Genomic DNA, 25,348 nt, shown 5'->3' with positions numbered 1-25,348 from the left:
TGCATACAATGTACAGCCCATATTTTTATGACAATTTAAACACGTCACCTGCTTTATTGTTTACCAAGTCTTTACATGTCACCTACAAACAAATATAACAGTTTCACTTAATACACTTTTTGTGTTAATAACATAAATCTCACGATAAAGTGATTATTTATATTAGTGTTTATATACATATATGAAAAAATAACTACTGAATGAATTTATTCTGTTACAAATGGAAGAAACAATATTATGACAGAAAAGACACAAATTATTAGTTATACATTATATTCAAAATCAGTAGAAATATGTCAGCCTCATCTTCTGGCAACTTCTGCTTCAATAATATCAATACGACCTGCAGCATAATAGTATTTCTTAAGTATCATTAATTAGTAGAAATAAACTTGTATAAAAAGTGAACAATTTAGTTCAAAATTCTATCACCTTCATAACTATAGAAGACCCTCTACAGCTGAAATTACACTGATCATAATAAAAGGTGTTTGCAATTATTCTTCATTATCAAATAGTATGTCTGCACATAACATTTCATACAAATCTTCAAACATGAATAAGTATGGCAAAAACAGCCTGGCAGGGACATAAATATTATGCTAATATTATACACACCACTGCAAATTATTTGTAAAAATTAGCATTTTTAAAAATGTTACCACAGTCTTACAAATGTATGAATTCATAAAGGTAAAATCCAATCTTTTCACGGAATATAAACATAACCATAACAAGATATGTAGCAAGAATTAACTACAAATCAGTCATAAATAACATTTCTAAGAGCTAAAATAAATTCACCCATTTAATTAAATTTAATTTCATCATTAAACTTCTTATTTTACCAATGTGAAAAATATTTCAGGCTTAAAAAAGAAAACATACAAAGGCTGTTCCAAACGTAGATTAAAAACAAGCACAGCAAGTGGTATACGTTCTTCATGAGCGAAAGTATTTTACTGACAGTTGTTTAAGGAGTATGCATACTTATTTGAAAAGTGAAAATAGCATAGTAGGTTTGAACATGCACTTAAGAAAACCAAATCAAAATGCAGCAAGACTGGAGAGATGGACAAATAAGTGTTATTCATTTTCTACGTACAAAGGGCAATGGCATCAAAGTGAATAAATCAGGAACTTATTAAAAAAGTCCCATTAGTATAAAGAAAAAGTGGCAATAATCTTCTGGGATACACTAGGTGTCCGGTTGAGAGACCTTCGTCTGAGCGGTGAGGTGATAAATGCATCCCACTGAATAAACTGATGGACGCTGTTCATCAAAATGACCAGGAAAGATGTGACATGGTGTAATCACGCTCTGTGACAATGTGACATCACACACACAGTCCAGAAGACCTTAACAATGGTTCCAGTGGTATGGGTGGAACAGGTTACAGCATCTCACATACAGAACTGACTTGTTTCCCTCAGACTTTCATCTTCTTGGGCCTCTCAAACAGCATTTGTTGGAGCAACAGTTGTGCAATGATAGGCAGGATTTATTGTGAAGGACTTCAATGCACTGGTTTCCTACTGGGACAATTGTCTCAGTAGGGGCAGTGACTACATAAAAAATGTTACAATGCTGCATATGTGATGGCAGATGTCTTTCATAATAAATGCCATGCCACAGCGTCCTTGTTAAAATCTGGAACATCTCTCATAATTCCATACTGTTTAAAGTTTAATCTATACATTATTGCAATCTACATGTATGAAATACATAAACATTATCTTGCAGCACAGATTTACAATTTACATATAACAGGTACAAAGAATTATCATGTGACACAAGCTATTGTACAAATACAAGAATAATTATCATATGTAAGTAATTTGTTTATATGCCCTTCTGGTATGATGCTCTCCACACAAATTTATTTGGATTCTCTGAACAAATCTTTTGTTGTCCTTAATATAATTTTTTATTCAGAAATCAGTCTTTTAAAGAACAGGAAATAACAATGGCTTTAAAATCAATTAATTGTTCAAATGCAGACAAACTCAAAAAATTAACTGGTATGCATGACCAGTTGTTTTACTGTTATAATAATTGTGCTTCTTATATGCTGTCTCTGTGTAATAAAGGAAAGATATTATCAGCATAAAAAGCAGAGTTCATGTGTTTACTTCTGAGATATAATTCTAACTAAGCATTCACTTACCTTAAAGTTATTACTAATATTTTATTTCAATAGCCAAGATCGGTCTCTTGGAATTTGTAATTTCTCTCAAGTCTCAGCACCACAATCTTCAACAAGCCATAAAAGTTTTCCCTCTTCATTCAGAAAAAAAAACGCTGAGACTTTGCTTCATTTTCTAACAAATTATAAAATAATGTCACAAACCCTCCACAAATATCCCTACTACTCCAAATATCAAGTACCCAAAAATGTCTATATTGATGATTCTTTTATTTTTCTTCTTCATCTTCTAACAGGAATACAACTGGTACTGTTTCTTAGCTGATCACTGTCAAGCACAAAAGAAACTGGTGTGTGGTGCACAGTATTCCAACCTACAGAATTGTGATAAACCAAGATGAGGTGAGGCAAGGAGCAGTGGGAGTGTACAGTAAATGTGATATGCCATTTTAATTCTGAGGCATTCAGGACAGTTGTTGCAATGTAATTCATACTTCTTTTAAATATTATCCTTCACATTTTAAATACCTATTCTGTGTTATAACAATATATAAAGGAATAACTTATTAACTACAAATTTTGTCATAATTAAAAATGCAAGGTAGAATATTCAGCTACATTTTCAGAAGAAATAAGGAAGGAAAATGAATCAGAGCACTAATTAGAACAAAACTCAAAAGACACTACAAATACTTTATGAGGTCTACCATGTGTTCATTTTTTCTGTTGTATGATCTAAAACTATCATGGTGAACTAAATAAAATTTTTAAGTCAATTAGTCGTGTCAAATGGTTAGAACTCGCTGACATTTCAGGGATCTTCTCTGCTCTCATGATCAGGACATCAGAAGACCATTTGACAGGGCTGACAACCTGAGAAGATTTTATTAATTATTTTCCTGTTCCTTCACCTTATGAATCATTCAGTATTAATAAATAATTGAAGATGGTTATTTATGATATCATCCTCAATTCTCGTTGGTGTTTTGACTTTCTTGATTTCTGTATTTCTTCTCTTTAAATTACAAATTTTATTGAACAACAAGATACATCCCTATCAAATCTGAGAAACACACTGTACATACACAGATATGGTTAACATATGCAAGGGGGAATATAATAATTTAAGCATATACCATGGTAGATCCTACTTTGTATAATCTGGAACAGAGTTCATTTCTTCTTAGACAGCCATTTGTTTTGTTGGAAGATTTTCTCAGGTCAGGCTAACGTAGTCGTTTACTGATCTGACCAATGAGATCATCGACTCGAGCAGAGGCTCCTCGGAACTTAGCTGGCTCGGGGCCGATCATTTGTATAAGTTGTGGGACATCATGCTGTGAGATTTGACAGAAACGATTCAGAGCCTTCATGCATCGGAAGAGATGCTCTTCCGGTGGATTGGTGTTGAAATACTGCAGCAGAGCCATTGTCAACTCCACAGCTACATCATCAAACACCTGTAGGGCAGAGACAACACACTCATTAGACTAGTGAAACATTTTCCACAAAGGGACATAACAGTTTTCCAGGTGTTTGAACTGAGGCACAATTACATTCAATCTGCCAAGAATCTGTATTTACTTGCAACAATTTTAATTTTAGTCGTGAGAATATAACAGAGCTCTCAGTAGAATGGAATTAATACACAGAGTTGCTAAAGGCACATGTGTTGGTGGACAGGAAGATGCGAAACAGGTGAATAATTTTAGTTAGTGACACGTTTCATAGGACAAAATTTTAAAAACTTCAGCAGTGTAACAGCCTGACAAAATGTAATGTATAGAGTTTCATAACATTTTATACATATAAATATATTAAGGTGTCTCTCTATATATATATATGTGTGTGTGTATGTGTGTGCACACATGTGCACATACATACATACACACACACGCACAGAACAATAACCTCCAAAATTCCTATTATTCAGATGTAAGATAAAGGCAACCTTCTCCAAAAACAGACTCTATACAACACAGCTCAAATATCTGGGATCTCTAAATTTAAGTATGTGGAAGCTTTGCCACATTTTAATCATCCTCCCTATGCTTTGCTTCTACATATACCTTAATCCCTCTCATGTTAAAATAGTAGAGGAAGTCTCAATTTGTCAAGAAAATAAGTCATCATCAAATTTATTAATATTAGATACTGATTAACTATTAAGCCCTATGTAATGTGTATAAAAGAGTATCTATAAACAGACAGGGTGATTCAAAAGTGTACACATACATCCCTAGACCCCTAGGTGGCACATGTGACTTGCATGTATATATCACTTCCCAATTCCAACACTTGTTCTTACAAGTGAACAGTGACTTTTGAATTGCTCGATACATTGAAACTAAGAAACATTAATGTGACATCAACATTTCACGGTTCAACAGTGTATGACATAAGAGTAATACACTGACGTTATTCAGATCAATAGAGAGGAAGACTAAGTTGACTGAAATAGGATGAAGAAAATTCAGCCCTTCTGATGGCCTAGAGAGGAAAACTGGGTCAATAAAGTAGATAACAACAAAATTTGCACCTATACTACTCTTCAGTATTTACGTAAGTCAAAGCTGAGACAAACATATTTGTTTAGTCGCAAACAACATGCACATGACTGTAATACTGACAAATGTTACACCCACCTTAGGAATATAATGTTAATGAGTACGTACTTATCTGACTAATGAAGTGCTAAAACAGTAACTTCCACATTATGACATAACCTAACAGAAGAAAAAAGAATAGGAAGAGAAATACATGCTAGTATTTTTTAGTCTGAATCAGAAATCATTAATAGTTCTATTTATATTTCAAACATCAAATATTTTTCCTGCTACTGGTACCTTTGATATGCACCCAGCAGGCAAAAGTCTTCTAAGAGTTTTGTTTTGATTCATTTTCTGAAAAAATGCAATTGGAATACAGCACAAATACCTTGCTTTAATTTTCTGTAGAAAAAGCATACTTTTCAAAAGCATTAATAAAAAAAATCACTCATACTACAAGTACATCTTTAAATATATATGAAACTGACCTGTCATGTGACCTAACTACTGCCAGTCTAATGGTAACTGAACAATTCCACGTTGTATAAAATATATGAATGTTATGATATGGTGCAGAAAGCTCCAGTCTACCTGCTATGATGTAGCTAAAATTTTTACAATAAAAACAAATAAAATAATGAGCAGAATAAACTATTTTGTAATAATTTAGGGCTAAGGAATAAATGGTGTGACAAATATGAGGTATTTACAAAGATACTCGATATGTTTAAATTAAAAATATAACATTATTACTTATTTCCACACTAACTGAATTCGCTTATTCATGTTATGCGAGGTAAGGTATGAACATCAGTAACTGAGCTACAAGAATGATTCAGAAACCACATTTCCAGCTATGCAGATATAGGTTTAATTTCAAAGAATTCTAGATTACTAATATTTGAATGCCCCTTCAAATCATCACATACTAACTGCTCTTTATAGATATTAAAACTATAAGGATGAAATCAAAGATAAATGGAGGATCAAAGAAGTTGGACTATTGCGTACTAAATAAAAGGATTATAGCATGTACTTTGTTCTAGTCGAGGCTTTCGGGGAGTGAAAAACATATTGTGTCTGCTGAAGAGAAATGTAATAATATATTAAACCACAGTTTGATATTTGCCTGAATATTAAGATTGATAGATTGATAGAACAACCAGCTTTAATGGCAGACATGCTAGCCATTCTCCTGTAAGAGATGATGTCATGTCCAGTGGCTAATAGATGGCAGTGCTGTGAGAAATGTGAGTAGCAGAGGGCATGCACACGTGTGCGTTTGTGTGTGGGGGATACAGACCACAGTTTTTACCTCCTTGCAGGCGAGATTATGTATAATTGCAGATCCCCGCTCCCGAAGAACTGCGTTATCAGAAAGCAGAGAATTGACAGCCACCTTAGTTGTGCACCGAATATTACTGATGGTTGCATTGCAATACTGCCATTCTGATATGTACAGTAGCCACTCTGAGCTGCTCAAGTTTTCAAACATGTTACATATCTGCAACATAAAGCATAAACCTCAATATTTATAGGCTGTAAGTATGCACAAGTAGAACGTAAACATGATGATACATAAAATACTGACACACTATCATGCAATATGATTATATTACTACTGCATTTTTAATAATATTTTAAGCTCATGTAACAGAAACATGGTCATCACTGATGAACAGACACTTCTAAACATTTTTATACAATCATATGCATTCAGAATCCTTATTATATGATGATTTGTTAAAGCAGCAAACAAACTTACAAATAATGCTAGTGCTTCTTGTTCTTCAACAGATAATCTATCTACATCATGTGAATAGTTCATAAGGACATGTTCTCTCCTGTCCTGGTGAAGCAACAATATCACATCATCCTTAAGTGCAGCTGCAGCCAACACGTTCAGAATCCGTACTCTGATTTCTGGCCTCAGAGATTTATCATGAAGCAATCGTCCTACAACACAGCAATGACCTGTCCATCAATCTGTACGCATAATACATCATTGCAACTTCACTTTCTCTTCTATTTTGATTCCACCACAAGTTCATGTAACTAGTCCTTTTTTGCATAATAAATCATCAGCAAACACTACTGAAGTTTTTCATTTTCTTATAATCTCTATTCCTACTATTTAATTTATAACGGCAAATTGTAATACAAGATCGAAAGGAAATTAATAAATTATACTGGATGGAGTAAAACTGATACAGAATGGTCAATGTCATACAAAAGATGAAGTTTCCAAACAACGTGTCACAGTCTCACACACACATGTCAAAATGGCAGACCTTGTTCATGGTTTTTGGTAGTCACAAGCAGCTAGCTGCACCAGAGGGCTGTGCACCCCTGTCCTTGTTTTCAGTATTGTAAGAAGGAAGCAGGTCGGGTCATGAGTCATTACTTCTATGTGCTAAGCCCCAAATTCATATCCTAAATATTGACTCTCCAGTACTATCTTCCCACTATAACTTCACAATATAAAACCATTCAAGCAAAATGGTGGATTTAGAAAATTAAAATGAAAGGGAGTAATTTGATGCATTTTGAAACGTGTAAATCCTTAAGTCTGTGTGAGTCATGTCTAGTTTTCAATGACTATGCTCAAAATACTGATTTGTTAAGAAGTCAACTTGAAGTGGATTTTTAAGATTTCAAGTGGTGTGAAGTAAAATTTGCCATGTTCATTACACCACATACTTTTGATGTTGAAGAAGCAGATTCAGATCTACAAATAGAACTCATTGAAATACAATGTGGATCACTTTTAAAACAAACTTTTAGTGAGGTCAGCATATAAAACTTTAATTCTTATTTAAATGTAGGTCAATTACAAGAACATTCAAATCACATGCCAAATATGTGCAAATTTTTGCTGGTACTTTATGCATAAACAATTTCCTTCACTTATGAAAATAAACAAGACCTCCAAGATCATATAATTGAAATATAAATTACTTACCCACTATTCTTTCCCATCTATAAATTTTAGTAGACCCAGTAACTAATTAGGTGACAAAGAAATGTGATCACCTGACATATTTATTATCTCATTGTGACTCTTAAGCAATGTTTGAAATGCCTACTGTATAGTACACTAACCAACAAAGTTTAGGAAACCGTCACCAAGTGCCCACGAACCCTCATCCTCCAACATATACTGATGGAGCTCTTCCAAAGACTGTTGTTCTTCAGGTGAGAGTATTCCATCCACAAAACCAACCAGTGCATCAAAGTCCACCTGAACCTATATGCACAAATATATCAAAACCATATTCAGTGCTACCATATTGTTATCTAAACCACAAATGTCTAAAATAATGACCTTAATCATGAAAACAGGAATGTACCTATAACATACAACTGACACTATTTTCAAGTATCTAGCATCGTAGAACATTCATATGGAAACGGTAAATAATTCCATTCATTTACTGGCGGAGAACATCTTACTTTTTTATACAACCAACACTAGGATTTCATTTCTACATAGGGCAGTTCCCATCTCCTGCCAGCTTCACTTATTACACATCAAAGATGATAATGATGCTGATGGTAGCAAGAATACAAGAAGACTCGAACTATAACAGAAATTCGCAGTAGAGGCAGTGATATATTAGTTCTATTAACATTTTTAAATAATATTCCTATGTGGTGTTCTTACAACCTTTCAACTTGTAATAAATGCTCCTTCATCTTACACCATAACATTATTTCATACACAATTTGACTCACATTTATTGCATCTTTGTATACTATTGGAGGTTCTCTATTCTTCTTCCTCTCTTCCCTCTCTTTCTTTTCGCGGGCCTCTTGTTCTTCTATTTCAGCTTCAACATCTGCTGTGGATTTCTTGCTGGATTCATCAGAGCCATTAGCTGTGAGTTCTGTAACTTCAGGTGCCTCACCATCGGCCATATTGCTGGGACGCCTTGATGAATTCTTTGAATTGCTACAGCAGCTGTCAGGTGTTAGTTCTGTTGTTGAACTAGAGCTGTCTGGAGTGAGTTCTGCTGAACTGCTTCCACCACTCTCGCGATCCTTTTCACGTTTCTCTCTCTTCTTCTTTTTCTTGCGTTCTTTTTTGGCAAGTTTCTCGTTGATTACGTTGCGACGCTCTTCAAGGGCCACAGAATTCTTTCTGTAGTACAAGGAAAACCAACAACAGATAAGACAATAAACTTTCCTTTTCCTATAGCTTTTTACAGTCGTGTTGCATAGAACTTTCAACAAAAGGAATCAATGTTCTTTACGTCCTGCTTCAAAACTTAGCAATACAAAACACATCTTGACAGCATGGAAAAAAGTGATCTCAAAGTCAGCTTCCCATAACCCCTACTGATATATGATAATGTATTAAAAATAAGACTTACCAAATATGCATAGTACATAGTGACAAGATTTGACTAAATCTTACATTTTTCTCTAGTCCAATAAAATTTCTTACATGTTTTGACAAGGCTACGACCTAATTCTACTCTGTATGTGACAGGAATGTTTCTTCTCAGATTAATTTCAGGCATCACAGTACAGAACAAAATACATTATTTTGACTTTGTAATAAAATGTCTTTCAGATACAGAAAACATTCAGTCTCAGTAATACATAAAATGTATTTCTTCTAACCTGACTTCGTCAATAGCCGTATTTAGTTCAACAAAGTCTGGAGATTCTGCTCTCTCTCTGCTTGACTGAAGAGGTTCATAATCCCTTAAGCCGTTACTGGCATTCTCTCCAAATGTTACACCTCTTGCACCTTCACTTAGACTGTCTATTAGTGGCCTCAATGTTTGTCCAATCGGTCTATAACCACAAACAAATACAATTGTTTTAACACAAAATATTTCACTGCTAACAAATGTAATTACCTGTACACTAGCGGTTAAATTTTTCTATAATACAACACAACATAAGATTGAAACTACAGAAGCTCGCACTTTGATGGTTTACTGGTTATAGGAATTGCATAACCAGGGCTAAAGCATGAATAGTCTAATTATATTTCAAAACTGGACTATCACTCCAATTATCACACTTTGGATTTGATAATTACTGAAAAGCATGTTCAAAACAAATGTTAGTAGGGTAAATTACAGTAAAATACTTAGACAGAACCTTCAAGCACGCTATGACAACAAAATACCATTGTTACGTAACCTAGAAATGAATAAGTAAGAGAGAAAGTGTTTTGTAAGTCACTTATGAGTATACTTTTCTAATACAGTAGTGTGCATGATAACTTGAGAAAAACTTTGCTAACTCCACAAATACACTTGCTCATGGTGAGTTGGCATGAACCATGAGATATTATAGTAAGTGGCGAGTTCCAGTTCATGACTTCTTGATCCTATAAAAGGCCAGGTGTGAAATATCTTTATTACCCATCAAACTGTTCATTACTTTTAATTTTCAAAGACCAGATGTATTTTAGTTTGACTTTATGTAATCAACAGTTTCCTTAAAGGAAGGACTAAGTAGTCACTGAAAATGGCTTGGTAATAATATTAAACATATTTTATAAAAGTAATTAATAATATTTATTGTAGTTAACTTTACAGCAATTTGGTATGTTGCACTGGACAGTAAAAATAAATTATTAAAAAATTAAATTAAGACACCTGGCACTTCTGTAGCTTCTGGGGGAAAAAACCTCTAAAATAATAAGTGCCGACAATATTTCAAGACTGAAAGAGCAGTGGTAACCAAGATATGGAATAGGCAAAATGCCAAATTCCACACTCCACAGTTCCAAGATAATAAAGACCACTCATGCTGCTAAATGCTTCAAGAAAGCAGCACATGATTTCGATGTGATGTAAAATGTTCAAGAATGAATGCACATTCTGCTCATGAATACACCTCTTTCCTGTGAAACAGCGTAGGAACCAGGCTGACCTTGACTCGAATATCATGGGAAAGAATGGGACATTCGCTTGCATTTTTTTTTGTACTGAAGTATGTGATCATTGCTTAGGAGTGTTTTAAATTGAACATTCTTTATACATAAAAAGTAGAAGAATATAAAATAAAAACATCAAAAGGATTTTTGTTCATGTGTTTACAGTAGTAGGCCTAAAGTTAAGTTTGTGAACAGTCACACATATTGTGAGGTATTATAAAAATTTTACATTTTAACAATGCGTGTTTATTTTTAGCATTACAAAGAATACAGTAATAGCAATTAGTAACTGAAACTCATCTGTGATACTCACGTATTAAGGATCTCTTCTGGAACATCAAGGATATACTTTGGGATCAACTTCCCACACAGAAATTGACTTACTTCATTTGTGAAATTGTTGCAGTTATGTTTGAACAAGTCATATGATCTTGGACTGAAAACATTTCCAAAATGGTTTTATATTAATAAAGTACATATACCAATAATGAATTCACTATTATGACACAGGTAGATTAAACCAGTGAAATTCTTACATAAGAAGAAAATGTATGGGCCTTTAACTTACAGAAACTGTATTCTTTACCCACTAAGTCATCCAGCAATACACGTGGTGTAATAAAAGAAAACATTTGGAGTATTTGAAAATACAATTAACAATATCCTAGTAATGATGAATGTATAAAAAACTTCATTTATCTGTGCAAAGTGTTAAATAAAATAATTTGTTTGCTGCTTACTAAATTGAAAATTTAGTAAGAAGTACAAAAGTATTTACTTTGTATGTCAGGTCAGGTGTTCCAGTACAGGTTGACGGAAAGAGACGTCTAGAACGGGGAAGATTTCAATGGCAAACACAGATTAATAATTCCTCTTTCATGTCAATCCATCAGGGACATAGAAATATGGAACAGTTATGAAACATTTATAGGACAAAATATGAAATACAGGCAATCCTGTATACACAAGATGCTTGGAAATCTTACCTTTGGACTTAAGTGGGGCTTCAACTTTGACACACAGGCATTTTTATGTATTTAATAATTACCTAAATGTAGTCTCCCCTAGTCCTAACACATACTCCAAGAATACTTGATATGGGATAAAGGTTTCTCCAAGATTAATGACTTGAGTAGCTTCACCCAAAACTGTGCCACCCTGTGAACAAAATAATCTTTATATTGAAAACTATAATGTCTGCCTATGCCTTAAAGAAGGCAAAACTTTCATGCAAATCTTACTTCAGTAATATATTTAATAGCATAATGGCAGTGTAAAATGAAAGGATTTCAATAATCAGACAAAAATAAGATATTATTTCACAAATCCAATAAAAATAATCAATATTTTATCCAAAAATCTCTGAAGAGAGTGTAAAAATTAGTATTCACTAGAATTCTACAATCCCATATTTGTTACATAATTGTAAACCAGTAAAGGCCTTTTGTTATGCTGCTAGAACTAACAGAAATGCTCCAAGGTATGTTGGTTCCTAGATTACTTAATGAGGCTGTACAGACTGCTGGGCAACAAGTAATATAAAGAAGACTATGTACTAAGAACTGGAATGGAATTTATCTGGATGGACCTCAGAAAAACGTAAAAATCACAATACGGATAATCAGTACTCCAGCTAAAACTTGAATTAAGTAGGTCAGATATTAGGTTCTCATAACAGTGAGTATAAAAAAGTGTAGGTCCACCGCTGACATACCTCCACAAGGTTGTCTTCTCTTTCCAAACCAACTGAAAGTGGGAGAATCTCAAACTGAAAGCATCCCCTTTCCTAGCAGTTGAAAGTAGACACGGAAATTTAATCAAATTACATCTAATACTGTATATATGTGTATATTCAATCAATATCCATTGAGACTGAGAATGAAATACACTATAAATCTTGTAAATAATCATGTTTAAAATGTAATTTGTATGGGCGACAGCATAAATTAGCTTCTTAAAGGACCAGAGGAGAAATCTTTCAGAAAACCTAATTCACAGTAGCTTTAAGTTATTAATCAGGTGAATATTAAATATTAATCAACTGAAAGTTAGTCAAATCTGCGTCAATAATGAAAAAAAGAACTCTCAAAAATAAAAGTACAGGGTTATTATAACAGAAATGAAAACTTAAAAACAATTCTGTTAGTAAAATACGAGTTGCTGGAAAGTAAGCAAAAAGAGTTTTTTTTTCGTCCTATGAAAGTACGACGTTCCGAAAGTCACCACAAGGAGCACTTCGAAAACAAAGAGTCAAAACGGCGAATCAAGTCGAGAAGGCACGATCCATTGTGGTTTGAGTAACACTGCAGTCTTCTCTTGAAACCTCCACATCTCAGCCGACATTAATCGGCATACGAGAAAGGAAAATCCTTATGCTACAGTTGAACATTCGCAAGACAGTCCAAAAACAAGATATTCGGTCGGTTTTCTTTTGCAGAAAAACCGTGATCGGAATTGTTCGAGAACTGTTTACTGCCTTATCTCAACGAAGAAAATCGCATTCAAAAAGGCGGGGCACCGCCCCACTACCACAATACAGTGATGAGGTTCCTGAATAATAACGTGCACCGATGATGCACTGGTCGTGACAGTCCCAAGACGGCCTTCCAGAATGTCTGACCATACACCTGTGGACTTTTTCTATGAAACAGCGATGAAGACAAAGTTTATGTCTCTCCTCTGTCAAACAATTCGTCAGTTTTAGAATCCACTGACACAGATACCTTGAGCAAAGCTTGGGCGAGTTCACGTATCGTTTGCATGTGGTCGGAGTTCCCCGTCGAGCCTACATGAGAAACTTTTAGAGCTGTCAGCCTGTCCAAAACTGTAATGATTTTCGTATATCATTTAGTTTATTCAAAATAATTTTTAAGCTGTTCAATTCTGTTGGAAAAATCCTGTTGGCAACGGAACATTTTAAAGTTCACAAACACATGGAGAAACAAACAAATCTTAATTTACAAAATTCAGAGGTTCGAAATAAATTATATATTCTTAACCATGTGTACCGTAGTACCAAGTCTTCTTGAACCTTCTTCACGTATTTCACACGACACTACTATATATATATATATATCATTAATATAAAGACGTCTTAGCTTACCTCTCTCTTTCACGGGAAATAAATGTAACAAAATCTTCCTAACTAAAGATCTCAGAACTACAAAACACTTCTCCTTCCTCCTGTTCGTGAAGATATCACAGATCTTCTTGTCTCAAGTCGCACACGTCGGAAGACCTCGACGCTACCGGGTGGGGTACAGCGGGAGAACTAAACTTAGAACCGGCTTCCCAAATTTAGTCCGGAGTGCTGGCTTCACAGTCACCTAGTCATCGTCCAACACGCCCGTCCGACCCTGGCAATGTTCTCAACACTGAAGTTCAAACACAGGCAACGACCTTTCAATCAAAGCGCAAATTTTAGCACTGTTTCTTGATGCTGTCTTCCTCCAGCTGTGCCTACGAGTCACGATAAAATATTTGTGCTATCAGCATCAGAATTGTGATGTTCAGTTTCATGGAATGAATGGTGTGAAACACGGGCATGCTTTAGAATATGCCATTCGGCAGGTTCAGTGGCTGAAATAAATACCATAAAACATAAAACATCTATTAGACGTATTCAGGCTTATCAACAAGAAAATGCAGTGGAGACATGTCTCGTCACCAGAATGCAGAATTATTTATTTAAAGTCTATTTAACGAAGCTTTCAGTAGATCAGACTTTTCAGCCTGGAGTCGAACGATTTAAATAAATAAATAGTCTTGCACAATCTTGTTTCAGTTCTAGGATAATGCCACAATGCAAGAACAGAGAAGTTTCCAGACGTCTCGAAGACGAATGTAAATAAAAATAGATACACATCGTAGTGAAAGGCTGAAAACTTTATACTTCTTTTTTGGGCTGTATCTATCGACTTGGTTTCACTAACGCTTGCACATACAGGCACACCATGTGATCTGTGACGTCCAAACCAAGACAGCTATTAATCTATGGTTGCTTGTAACTGAATGGGCCACAGGATTGAAGACAACACTGAAAACTGAGGAAACTTTGTTTCTGTGTTCACTGTACACGGGAAATACAGTAAAACCTCTCTAAGTTGGACACTCGTGGTTCCACGAAAATGTGTCCAACTTACAGAGGTGTCCAAGATAGAGGGAAAAAGAAATATCGATTGTGGTCTAATGACAATATAATCTATTTACTTACATATACTAACTGCTGTAGGCTTACTTAAATTAAGAATTAATGACAATAGTATTAATAATAATCTTTTGAATCCCACTCCCATGCATTGCACATTACACCCCAGCCTCAATAACATTTTCTAAAGTTAATTCCACTAATTTTCGCTTCCCCATCGCAAAAACAAAAATTCCATTTCTGTTAACACAGTCTGAACTCAAATGCAAGCTCAGTACTGATGGAGTTAAAACTGTGTCTTCTGCGATACTGTAGTCCAGTTAAGGGTTCAGCAAAAGAATGGTTAAACACTAGCAATGCATTCCAATGCTGGGTTCAATGTCCATAAGACAATCCTCTAGAGAGGAGGCATTCGTCAATCAGAAATTCAAAATAACAAAATATGTAACTGAAAAACTTTCCCTGAAAAGCATCGAAGTTAAGTGCATGAACCTGTCCAACTTACAACAAAAGAGGTGTTCAAGTTCCAGGATAAAGGGGTGTCCAAGATATAGGGTACTGTGGACATGTAAAATTATTGGATATTCGCCAGTTCCAATTAAAAGTGTCCAATATAAAGGGGTGTCCAGGATATAGGGGTGTACAACTAGAGGGGTTTTACTGTACATGACGAGGGAGTTACGAAGACCATGCAATTCCAGCTCCTTCAGTTTGGGCCTAACCTTTTGAATCACCCTGTATATACATACATTCATACATGAATTTTCATTAGTAAACAGAAAGGTTGTTTTTGACAAAGCACATTCAACAGTATTAAATCCACTAAACCTCACCCCACAATCCACATGATGACACATTTCTCACCTTCGACATCCTCCCTTCAAAACACTTTCTGAGCTCGTAATTGAGGGGATAGAACCAGTTCTTAAACAGATATGACGTGGAATTTACGTCGAGAGGCTCGCCCAATAAATCAATGATATTCAGACGTTTTCCTGATGGTCATTAGCTAGCCACATACAGACTATGGGCGCTGTAACCTTGCCAAAACACAACTGTACATCAGTCACTGCTCAAAGTAGCGTTCTCAACTGTAATGTCTCATGGTCAATGACCAGAACTCAGTATAGGAACAACAATGTTAGCTATGAAATATACTTCACACGCTACAGAACAGTGGTAACCACACGCACCACATTCATTGACAGTCAATAAATCGGGATTTCTGGGTTTCGTTCAAATCTCTTGTGCGTGGCTTGCTAGACATAATTGTTCGTTTGATTTTTTGTAATGAATATGGTACGTATTTTTTACGGGAAAAATGGAAATAATCGGATGGCCTGCCATTTACGGGACGAAGCAAACAGCAGAGATATTACAGATAGGTCCTAAGAGCCATTCATTTCAGAATATCCGACAGTCTTGCAACAAAACAACTCTTCCCCGAAACGGTGAGGTCTATCTTTACACATGTCTACACATTACAACCCAGAAGAACTAGTTTTGTCACTAGGATCTAAGGTTCTCAAGGCGCTGAATACGAAAATGGCTGTCTTCTGGGCTGTAGCGCCATGGCAGAAGATTACCAACCTCTCAGAGGTCCTTTTTGCTTCCATCATCAGGGCGATGAGTCACTCAGAACCAGAAGACAGCCATTTTAGATTTGTCAGCACTCCAGAATTCATAACTGGTGTTCTGTTACCAACAGATTTGTATCTGCAGTCAACAAACACTAGCCCAATGAGGAATATTCACACAAACAAAACGCATTTGGAAAATATTTGCAGTCTAACACGTACATCTTTCAGCTCTTCTAAGTTGCTGCGTACTTCGTGAAAGGGACTCTCACTCATGCGAGTGTATGTGGCTTTATAACCTGGACACATTCCAGGCTATTTCAAGACAACGAGTAGTTTATACAGAACTTCTTTCTCGACCTGTTTCTTACCATCCTTTTTCCTCTGAATTCTTCTGCATTCCCTAGTCTGAAACGTGCTAGTAGACTAAGGTCGGAACATACTGAGAAACACACACACGCACAAACTAATGTACACGAAATGTAAAGAACGCCGTTTCTTCAAGTTCGCCGAGAATGAAAATGACAAAAATCATAAGACGTGATGTAGCATAGAAAATTCAAACAATCAGTTAACTGCAGAGTTCTACGAAGAACACTGTTCACATTCTGAAACATTAGAACCCAAGGTATATTGATTCAAATCCCGCCTGCTGACGAGCCACCCTGAAGTCACCGTCGCCTTGACTCAGGCCTTCCAGTAAAATGCTGTGAATACGTCTTAAAAACTGACAATGACCGCGTCCTCCAAAATTCACCCCGACTTATTTATTACAATATTTCAGTTAATAATACAGTGAGTAAGTAAGCAGTTGGACACCAAATACATACTTGACGTATGCATGAATGCAGTTAATTATCCAAAATCATATGGCATGTCTAAATTAAGGATGCATAAATGCAGACAATTTGAGGTAATGTCCACAGATCAGGAGAAAAGCCCTGCTGAGGGAAGTCTTTTCTGGCCGGTGCGAGGGGAATGTTATTTATCAGCTGGACTAGAGGGCTGCTATTGGTGGGAAGTGTGATACGTCAGAGTTTAAGGCTACTACCAGACTGAAAACATCAAGCAGTTAAGAGTAGCGTGTAGTGAGTGCACCTCTAATGTGTTCTGCGGGTGTTGCGATAATATTCTAGATTAAATCACTGTGCCACTGTGAGGTAATCTTAAAGCTGTACCCATTAAAACACATGAAAGCCTGTCGTCTGTCGTTCGTTCAGTGGTTGTGGAACGAATGCTTTTAGGATCGGTCGTCACTCACCGCGAAATCTTGCGCATGCGCGTATATCGAATTCCTAGCAGGGATTTTCTCCTGATATGTGGACTGTACAGACCTGTTATTTCATGATGGCCCATGGCCTGCTAAAGAGGGGAGGGCAGGGAGATAAGAATAATGGGGGAAGAACAGGAGGGAGCCCTGCTGGAGGACAGGCGATGTAGCAGCTATAGACCTGACAGAAAATATCGATCTTTCATTACCGTAACAAAAGCTACAATTGCGTAGGGGTTTTACTCACGTTCCATTATACTTTTGAATGAAATTGAATTATTTATGTTTCAAATTTAGTCTTTATACCCATATTTTATAAACGCGATATACAAAGAACTGGTGTTTTTATGTTTGCTGGAATGACGTCACATATGTCTCTGGCTGGCAGCAACCAACAAACTGACCCACACACCCCCAGAAGAGTTTGTTGGTGACGACCAAGTTTACGAAGCAGCCGAAACCCCAAGGGCATCCACAAAGTAACAACAAACATGTACGCAGGTGACCAACGTGTAAATAAGTGTACTAAGAATAAGCACGTAAGAAACAGGTAATATTTAATAATACACATTCAAAGGTTCGTATTAAAATGGAAATTTACAAGATATAGCGACTTTGTGTAACTCTTATGACACATCCCCATTTAGAAAATCGTAATAAAACAAGACGGGGAGCAATTATGACACTCACCTCCTCGAAATGCTTATCTACCTGGATATAGTGAGGCTAGAGAACACTAAATTAATAATGCTGTGCAATAATAGCTTATGGGTAATAGTACACTTGGCCAGTCATATAATTCTGAGGTTCATTAGCATGTTCACAGCTGTCTGCCACCAGCCCGTCTCAAGCCAGATAAATTCAATCCGCATCCTCTCACCCTGTCTTGCTTGAATACAACTTCCCTTCAGGTTTTCCGACCAAAAGTTTGTGTTTATTTCTCATTTCCCCCATACAAGCTACATGCAACACCCACCCATCCACAAAATCCTTATAATACTTGGTAAAGAGTAGAAAATATAAACAAATTTGTCCTGCCTTCTGTCACTTCATCTCCGGGGAATTATAACTGATTTTTTCCTACAAAACTGTATTACCATGGTAAATGGAGCAAATGCAGACAACACTTGGAGGTGAGAGGGCTACTTCGCATATATATATTATTTATTTAGCTTTCCAGTACAGATATGTGATTCAGCCCTTTTTCAGGTAGAAAATCCTTATTTACTTCAACACGTGCACCGTTGTAAATCTGGATAAATGTACCGTCTGCTATCCAAGACGCAGTAACTGCTACTACCAAATTACTTTTCAGTAGTTCCACTACAGCTGCGGATAGATGGCAGCAGAGTATGTGCGTGATAAAATGTCACCTGCACTGCCAACGTCCCCATCAAGAGGGTCTAGTTTATTATCAGCTGCAAGAAACCACGGTTTGGTGAGGAATATTCAAAGTCCCTATACACACTCTCGTCCTCTCCTATTACCATGAGCAACAAACTGCTAAATAGTGACGCTGTGACACATGAAATAACAGTGGAAGTATGTGACGTGTATCACAACAGAGTGTAAAGACCATTCTGTCGGAAACGAAAATGATATTTCTGCCGCCACACAAAATCAGCGACTGTATGACTGAAAAATGCATTTGTCAAAATATTACAGCAGGTTGAAGCGAAAAGCCAAGCAAAATGTTTGACTCCAATGAAAATGTTTCGGTTCCACTACTGATAATGCAATGCTGCTTGATTTTTCAGGACCAGAAACATTTAACTTCAAGATGGCTATTATATTTGGCACTAACTCACCGGTCGGCAACTTTGTACTCCTCCCGATCCAAAGAAATATTCTCTGCCATAAGCAACAATCGCGGTGTGCCATATTCCATCCACATGCCGACCTGAAAGAGGAATCCAAATTATAATATATTTGTACTGCTTCATAATTAAAGCCTGGGCTAATTAAGACATGTAAAATATTTAAAGCTCACAAAAGAAGAATGTGAACTACAGAAAATGGTAAGTACATATGAAAGTGCGCTAGTGTAGAACGAAGTAAAATGTCCGCAAGCCAAGGATTATAGGATGAAAAGATCTCGGTTTATTACAGCTTCCAACCCAACAGCCGCCTGTCATAAACTGGGAAAACTGCGAAACATTAGATTTAGTTGGACGGCGAAAACGGGGTGGGAGAAAGGAATTCCGAGAGTGTGCATAACAGAGTATAAAAAAGGAATGAAATGCGCTACAGCGCCATGACGTGTTTACGATAATCTATTTCGTAGACAATTATCGATGTATCACTGAAACTTAAGCTTCTTGTGTAAGAGAAAATTGCCACAGTTAAACATTTTGTCGGTTAATTTCTACCAGATTACACAGAGCAACATCCTTGAAGACAGCCATCTTCATATTGCCATCGTGTGAACCTGAAATCTTGCCGACTTTATGTTTCGTGTTTGATTTTTAACACAGAGCTGTTGATTTAACAGCACGTGTATTCATTTCATAATTAGGCACTGGGCAAATCGTGGATGAAGACTGTGTGAAGAGCATTGCAGCTTAGTATCATGTGTGAAGGAAAATAAAAAGTTTTGGAACTTGGCAGAAGTACCAGGAAATGAATAATACACGGAAGTGTTGTTAAATATAGTGAAAGACTATACACCCAGAGGACAAGACTCACAGAAATAACTTGACGCTAAATATCTAGCATAAAATATGAAAATACTGTACGGGAGTAAAGTTTCAAATCAGAAAATGGACTGGGTTCATTACCTAAAAGAAGGAACTTGGCAAATGTCTGAACACAGGTTAGGAGCGAATGTACAGATCAAGACAGCCTGACAAAACTGTCCGTCATAAAAAGTTAGCTGAAAATGGTTCTGCAATTAGGACACTGTTACTTGCAAGCAGTGAACAAGTATAACAAAAATAACACATGCAACAAATCGATTGGATTAGATTACTTATATATCACATGGCTGAAATTATACATAAATAACATCACTCACTCACCAAGTAGCATCTGTGACATCATCTGGGCCATGCCCCTTGTGAGGTCATACACAAAGAGCTCGACTGTTGTTCCAATATCCTCCTCCATACTCGAAGTTGATGGGTTTTTCACCTAGCTCTGGGTAACCTTTTTGTCGTAGATCTGAACACAAGACAGCATTATCAGTCATCGTGGGAATTATTAAAAACAGGAAAATCATTTAGTATAAAAGATATATCTACCACTGTCACGTGGAGCTGAAACATGGATAGATGTCAAGATGGACGTATTAGAATAAACTCTGCCGGAAGATTACTGGCACAACCACAAGACAAAATAATTCAGTAAGAGAAAGGGTTCGAGTAGAAGAAACATGATAGAAATTAAGATACAGGCGGTTGTAAAGACAACTTTAAATGATTGTGCTTACTGAAATAACAACAAGTGTATAACGCAAAGCTGTCTTCTGTCTGTATTGCTTAACTAAGCACCACACTGTGAAGATGTATGGGAGGATGGAGGTATAGCTCCACATTTTTAACCTTGGCACTAAATGGAAGTGAGCGCTCGGCTTCACGATCCGGCCGCCTTACCCACCGAGGAAAGAACTCGGTTTCTCATTGGTTAGGATCCTGATCGGGCCCCGGAGCCGATCTCGACGTTGCGGCGAAGCTTTATGCTATGTAATAGGACATGAGTGACACATGTTCCATTAATGATCTGACAACGACCAAAGCCGCACAGGCCTACAACTGCATGGTGGATCAGGGGCTGAATCTTGGCTAGACTACTAAAATATAATCCACACACCTATTTCTGACACTACATACAGAGCTCAATGGCCTTCACACGGTTTCAATGCAAACAACCTAAGTAAATTTTACCTGCAGATATAGAACATTCCAAACATAGGACGCGGTGAGAACTTCAAATCTCAAGTGTAAAAAATTAATGGCGCCTTCAAATCCATCTGTTACACTCGGGATTACTAAATTTTTGGACTTTGTCCATCATCTGGCATTCAAATGAACACGTTTCGGAAACTAACCTCAGTCACTGGACCAGTGACTGAGGTCAGCTCTTTCTAACGGACCAAACTGTGTACGCGCCTCTTCCATTTTTACCTGAGGATGGAAACAGGTCCAGTTTCCGAAACGTCGTTCTTTTGAATACCAGACGATAGACAAAGTTAAAGAATTTAGTAAACCCGAGAAATTATTTCCTTTTATAGCATTAACAAGTAGACCTTTGTAATGTTAAAGTGTTGTGTTTTCCTTGCAAGGCTAAATTCTTAAATATTACTTAGACTAGCCACAGTTTCTATTGATCAAATAAAGAAAATATATGCAGATAAACTGTAAACGAAAATGTATATATTGACTCAGAATAAAAAGAGGGGAAACAGTTACTTACTGTGGATTCGAGAATAACTATGTTCAATCTTTCCAAAAGCCGCCCTCTCTTCGATACAAATTATAAAAGTCGAATTTCACCGACACACGCTTCACGACAGCGATTATTCTACTGATGCTGAACAAAACCGACACATGTCGAACGTATTACGTATCGCTAATTCACGATGACAGTCAGTCACGCGTTTTTTGCACGCCAGAACGAATACAGGTATGTAATCATTTAGAATGACTATGCTTTTATGAAGACGAGTTTCACAAAATTCAGACTATCCACAGAAGACTAATATTTCGACCGATGACTGTGTGTGGAGGTGCATGACTCCCGTATACGCAATGCCACCCAGGGGAGTTACAGAAGGTTTGGGGGGGGGGGGGCAGCCCAATAATAGAACTATGCCATAGGAAGGAGAAGGTGTATAATACCTCGACAGAACGCGGCTTTCCGACGTCACATTTTTTGATTAACATTCACACGATATTTTAATCGCAACATTATAACGGACACGGTGAAATGCTTGATATGGGCAAACAGAATTGACTATCCCAGAGGACGATAAGAACACGTTACTTATCAGAAAATTAACCCACTTCCATATGGGAAAGCTTTCACCAGCCATAACTGTCTTGCCTGTATTACCAGACGTCTTGATTCTTTGGGTAGGTAAAAGTGCGTCCTATTCACGAGGTCCAGTTTGTCAGCCCAACAGACATATAACCTTTTAGTAATTTTCTTGCTTGGATAGTAGCTTCACATACAATGACCGCTTCCTTCAGCTCCATGACTTCAGACTCAGTAAGAAAATACAAACACCACGAAATTCAGCGGGAAGATAAATTGAAACATTGGAATTTCGTTCGAAGGCATCCCGCTCTCGGTAAAAAAGCAAAACCTTTGAAATTTGCAGACGACACATAAAAAGCTGCACCTCAGCGTTCATGGAGGGAAAAGGCTCGACTAATAAACCAGCTTGTTTGACTTCTTATTCCACTTCTCTCTTGTGAGACGAGGATGATTTTATGGTATTATTCACAAAGACTATAAACACATATTAAAATCAACCGCAAAAGCGACATTGGAATGAACAAGTGTCTCGCCGGGTTACAACAGGTTTCATCTATGTCAGGGCTACGTAACTGCTGCAGATGATACAGCGTAGCGAGAATGGTCAAACAAAGACGTGCAACAACCATACCACCATATTTTACAATTAATCTTGCTCGTTAGATAATTCGAAACGATGTAAATATTTCGTCTCATAGGCTACGTGCTTCCAAAGAATTAAATGTGCATACCCCCACGTGGTCGTTTGTATGATCAAATTAAAAGTAGAAATTAATGCTACACAGTTACTGAGAAATAAATATTTTTAATACTCATTATTCTATTATTTTTACTTTCTTGCTTACACCGGATCTTCCTTTACCAAATTCGAGGTTCTTACGGCAGTGACGATGTCAACTGCGATCTTTTGAATTTTTCCGCCGGGTAATGTTGTTGGTGATTACCAAAGGTTCGGGAAAAGCACAGCCTCAATCCAGAGAATGGAGGCAATGTTTCTCTGAAACGTTGGTGACTAACCACACGGCGTCACAACATAGGGCTGAAGACGTAGTTGTGTGTTCCTACGAAATGTTGGTGCCCATCTACAAGTCCAAAGTGCAAAAAAACCCAAGAGACCACCACCGAACACTAAATTCGGTTACAAAAACAATACCAAACGTAAATTAAGATCTAGGACATCACTGTAAGTCCAAACGTCGGAGGAAAATTAGGGCACGCCACACAAGTTCCTGCTACCACAGCGACACACCTGAATATACCTATACTTCAATCCCATTGGTTCAAAGTGACCCACTTAAACCACAGCATTTATTTTTTTTATTCGGGCCAAGGTCACAAGACGCAAAACATTATATTTATACATCTGAAATATATATATTGTCCTACGATACTACCTTGGAGTAGGGCAATATTAAAATTGGTCTTGGAAAAATTGCGTGGGAATATGGAATGGTTCTATCTCATTCAGGATATGGACAGGTGGCATCCTTTTGCGAACACTATAATGAACCTTCTGGTTCTTGACTAGCTAAGCGACTATCAGTTTCGCACTTAGAACTCTGCTCCATTTAGAGAGTCAGTTAATTACAAATTATATACAGAAAAAGGTGTGTGTCAGAAACAGTAAGTTTAAGGCGGTAATTATGGGGAAGTATAGCTTATACACAATGAAAGTATATCTTCCATTCTGATGTGTTTGCCTCTGACCTAGTACACCATAACTTTACTTACAGTGTTCTGAACTTTCGAAACGGAAGCTGTTTGCTACGGAACTACTCTGAGTCGTCTCAAATGCGTAATACTAAAGCTTCAGATACAGCTCGCAATCCATGATCGATCACCTTCGTGAGATACAGGTTCTCAAGGCGAAGATAATAGAGTCAATAAACTCCCCTGAAACATCGGCCAATATCCACCAGACTACACGGTGCAACATCCCAAAAGACAAGACATCTTCACTATCACCGTTTTTTCTACTCCGATACTATGTGCAGGTTATGTAATATATAAAGTACTAGGCCTATATTATAAACTGTGGAATGTTGAGGGGAGGGTTTAGGTGCTTTTCATTCGTTCATATACGTTAGAATTTCGCGTGACTCACTAAAACACTTTAATTATCACACGCCTCTACAATACATATTGTAAACGCCTGCATTCATATATATAGGCTACCACCACTGTCAATATGTACGTTGGGTTGCCTACATACTAGTTTAGTACTCTACAATAGTGACTGGCTTACATGCACAACGTGTTTCACACGATTCTTAAATAAGTATAGATTAGAATAGTAAGACAATTTTATCACACATAAATATGACTTGTGTTTAATTGTTTAACCGAAGACTTACTTTCAAGTAATGCATTTTCTACAAACAATTATTTAACCAACTTACCCTAGTAGCTGTTTAACACGAATGTTGAACAGGAAGTTGCTTTGACAGTGCCTTCTCTTTGTATTCGTATTTCCGTTCAGTCGTGTGCAAAAACAGTCCAAAGCAGGGTTGGCAACAGCTGATTCGAAAGGCAGAGACGTAGTCGAAGGAAGCCTCAATATGTCAAAATCTAAACTTCTTGTAAGCAATTTAAGATATGAGAAGAATGTTTATCATTTTAGATTATATTCGTACTAATTATGTAACTCAAGTTTTATGACCCTAGTGAATGAATTCCGTTGAAATTTATTCGAGCGTCAAGTTCATTGTTGCTTCGTCACTGTGTTGTACATGTTATGAATAAAAATAAATACATAACTTTTAAAATTATGGAGAACTAATATGAA

At 36.7% G+C, this 25,348-nt stretch overlaps 2 protein-coding genes across 9 annotated transcripts in view; one reads left to right on the top strand and one right to left on the bottom strand.

Moving 5' to 3' along the window:
• Positions 1-20: 20 nt before the first annotated feature.
• On the bottom strand, positions 21-25,036 carry LOC110832480 (uncharacterized). 4 transcript variants are annotated; one of them, XM_087344134.1, is made up of 12 exons: positions 24,963-25,036; positions 20,607-20,748; positions 19,398-19,489; positions 11,644-11,753; positions 10,909-11,031; positions 9,323-9,499; positions 8,432-8,837; positions 7,799-7,943; positions 6,462-6,652; positions 6,012-6,200; positions 4,994-5,050; positions 21-3,607 (listed from the first exon to the last, which is right to left on the bottom strand). In XM_087344134.1, exons 2-12 carry the CDS (start codon positions 20,692-20,694, stop codon positions 3,374-3,376), a joined length of 1,812 nt encoding a protein of 603 aa, XP_087200260.1. In that variant the 5' UTR covers positions 20,695-20,748; positions 24,963-25,036; the 3' UTR covers positions 21-3,373. The 4 variants fall into 4 exon arrangements, with proteins under 4 accessions (XP_087200260.1, XP_087200259.1, XP_087200261.1 ...); XM_087344133.1 differs by lacking the exon at positions 24,963-25,036 and adding an exon at positions 22,000-22,323; XM_087344135.1 differs by lacking the exons at positions 4,994-5,050; positions 24,963-25,036 and adding an exon at positions 22,000-22,323 and having other exon boundaries at positions 6,000-6,200.
• Npl4 (nuclear protein localization 4) overlaps positions 24,999-25,348 on the top strand; it is a 42,080-nt gene continuing 41,730 nt past the window's right edge. For all 5 annotated transcript variants that reach the window (XR_015533912.1, XR_015533911.1, XM_087344132.1 and 2 more), the window contains exon 1: positions 24,999-25,142. Coding sequence is in view for 3 of the 5 variants with exons in the window: in XM_087344132.1 (XP_087200258.1) it covers positions 25,122-25,142 (21 nt within the window). In the remaining 2 variants the exon portion in view is untranslated. The remainder of the gene's footprint in view (positions 25,143-25,348) is intronic.

This window comes from Zootermopsis nevadensis, unplaced genomic scaffold, assembly GCF_977971745.1.
Source record: "Zootermopsis nevadensis isolate Lab colony 2312 unplaced genomic scaffold, Znev_1.0 Znev_ptg000007l, whole genome shotgun sequence".
In the NCBI taxonomy this organism is placed as follows: domain Eukaryota; kingdom Metazoa; phylum Arthropoda; class Insecta; order Blattodea; family Termopsidae; genus Zootermopsis; species Zootermopsis nevadensis.
This window is presented reverse-complemented; position numbering and strand designations above follow the sequence as displayed.

Bases quoted from the DNA above. Each gene is read 5' to 3' on its own strand.
- LOC110832480 (XM_087344134.1), bottom strand. From the start codon at position 20,694: ATGGAGGAGGATATTGGAACAACAGTCGAGCTCTTTGTGTATGACCTC. The intron at 6,653-7,798 runs GTTAGTGTACTA...GCTGTGTTGTAG, and splicing joins CGGTTTCCTAAACTTTGTTG to GACGATTGCTTCATGATAAA. The intron at 6,201-6,461 runs GTAAGTTTGTTT...TTTATGTTGCAG, and splicing joins AAGAAGCACTAGCATTATTT to ATATGTAACATGTTTGAAAA.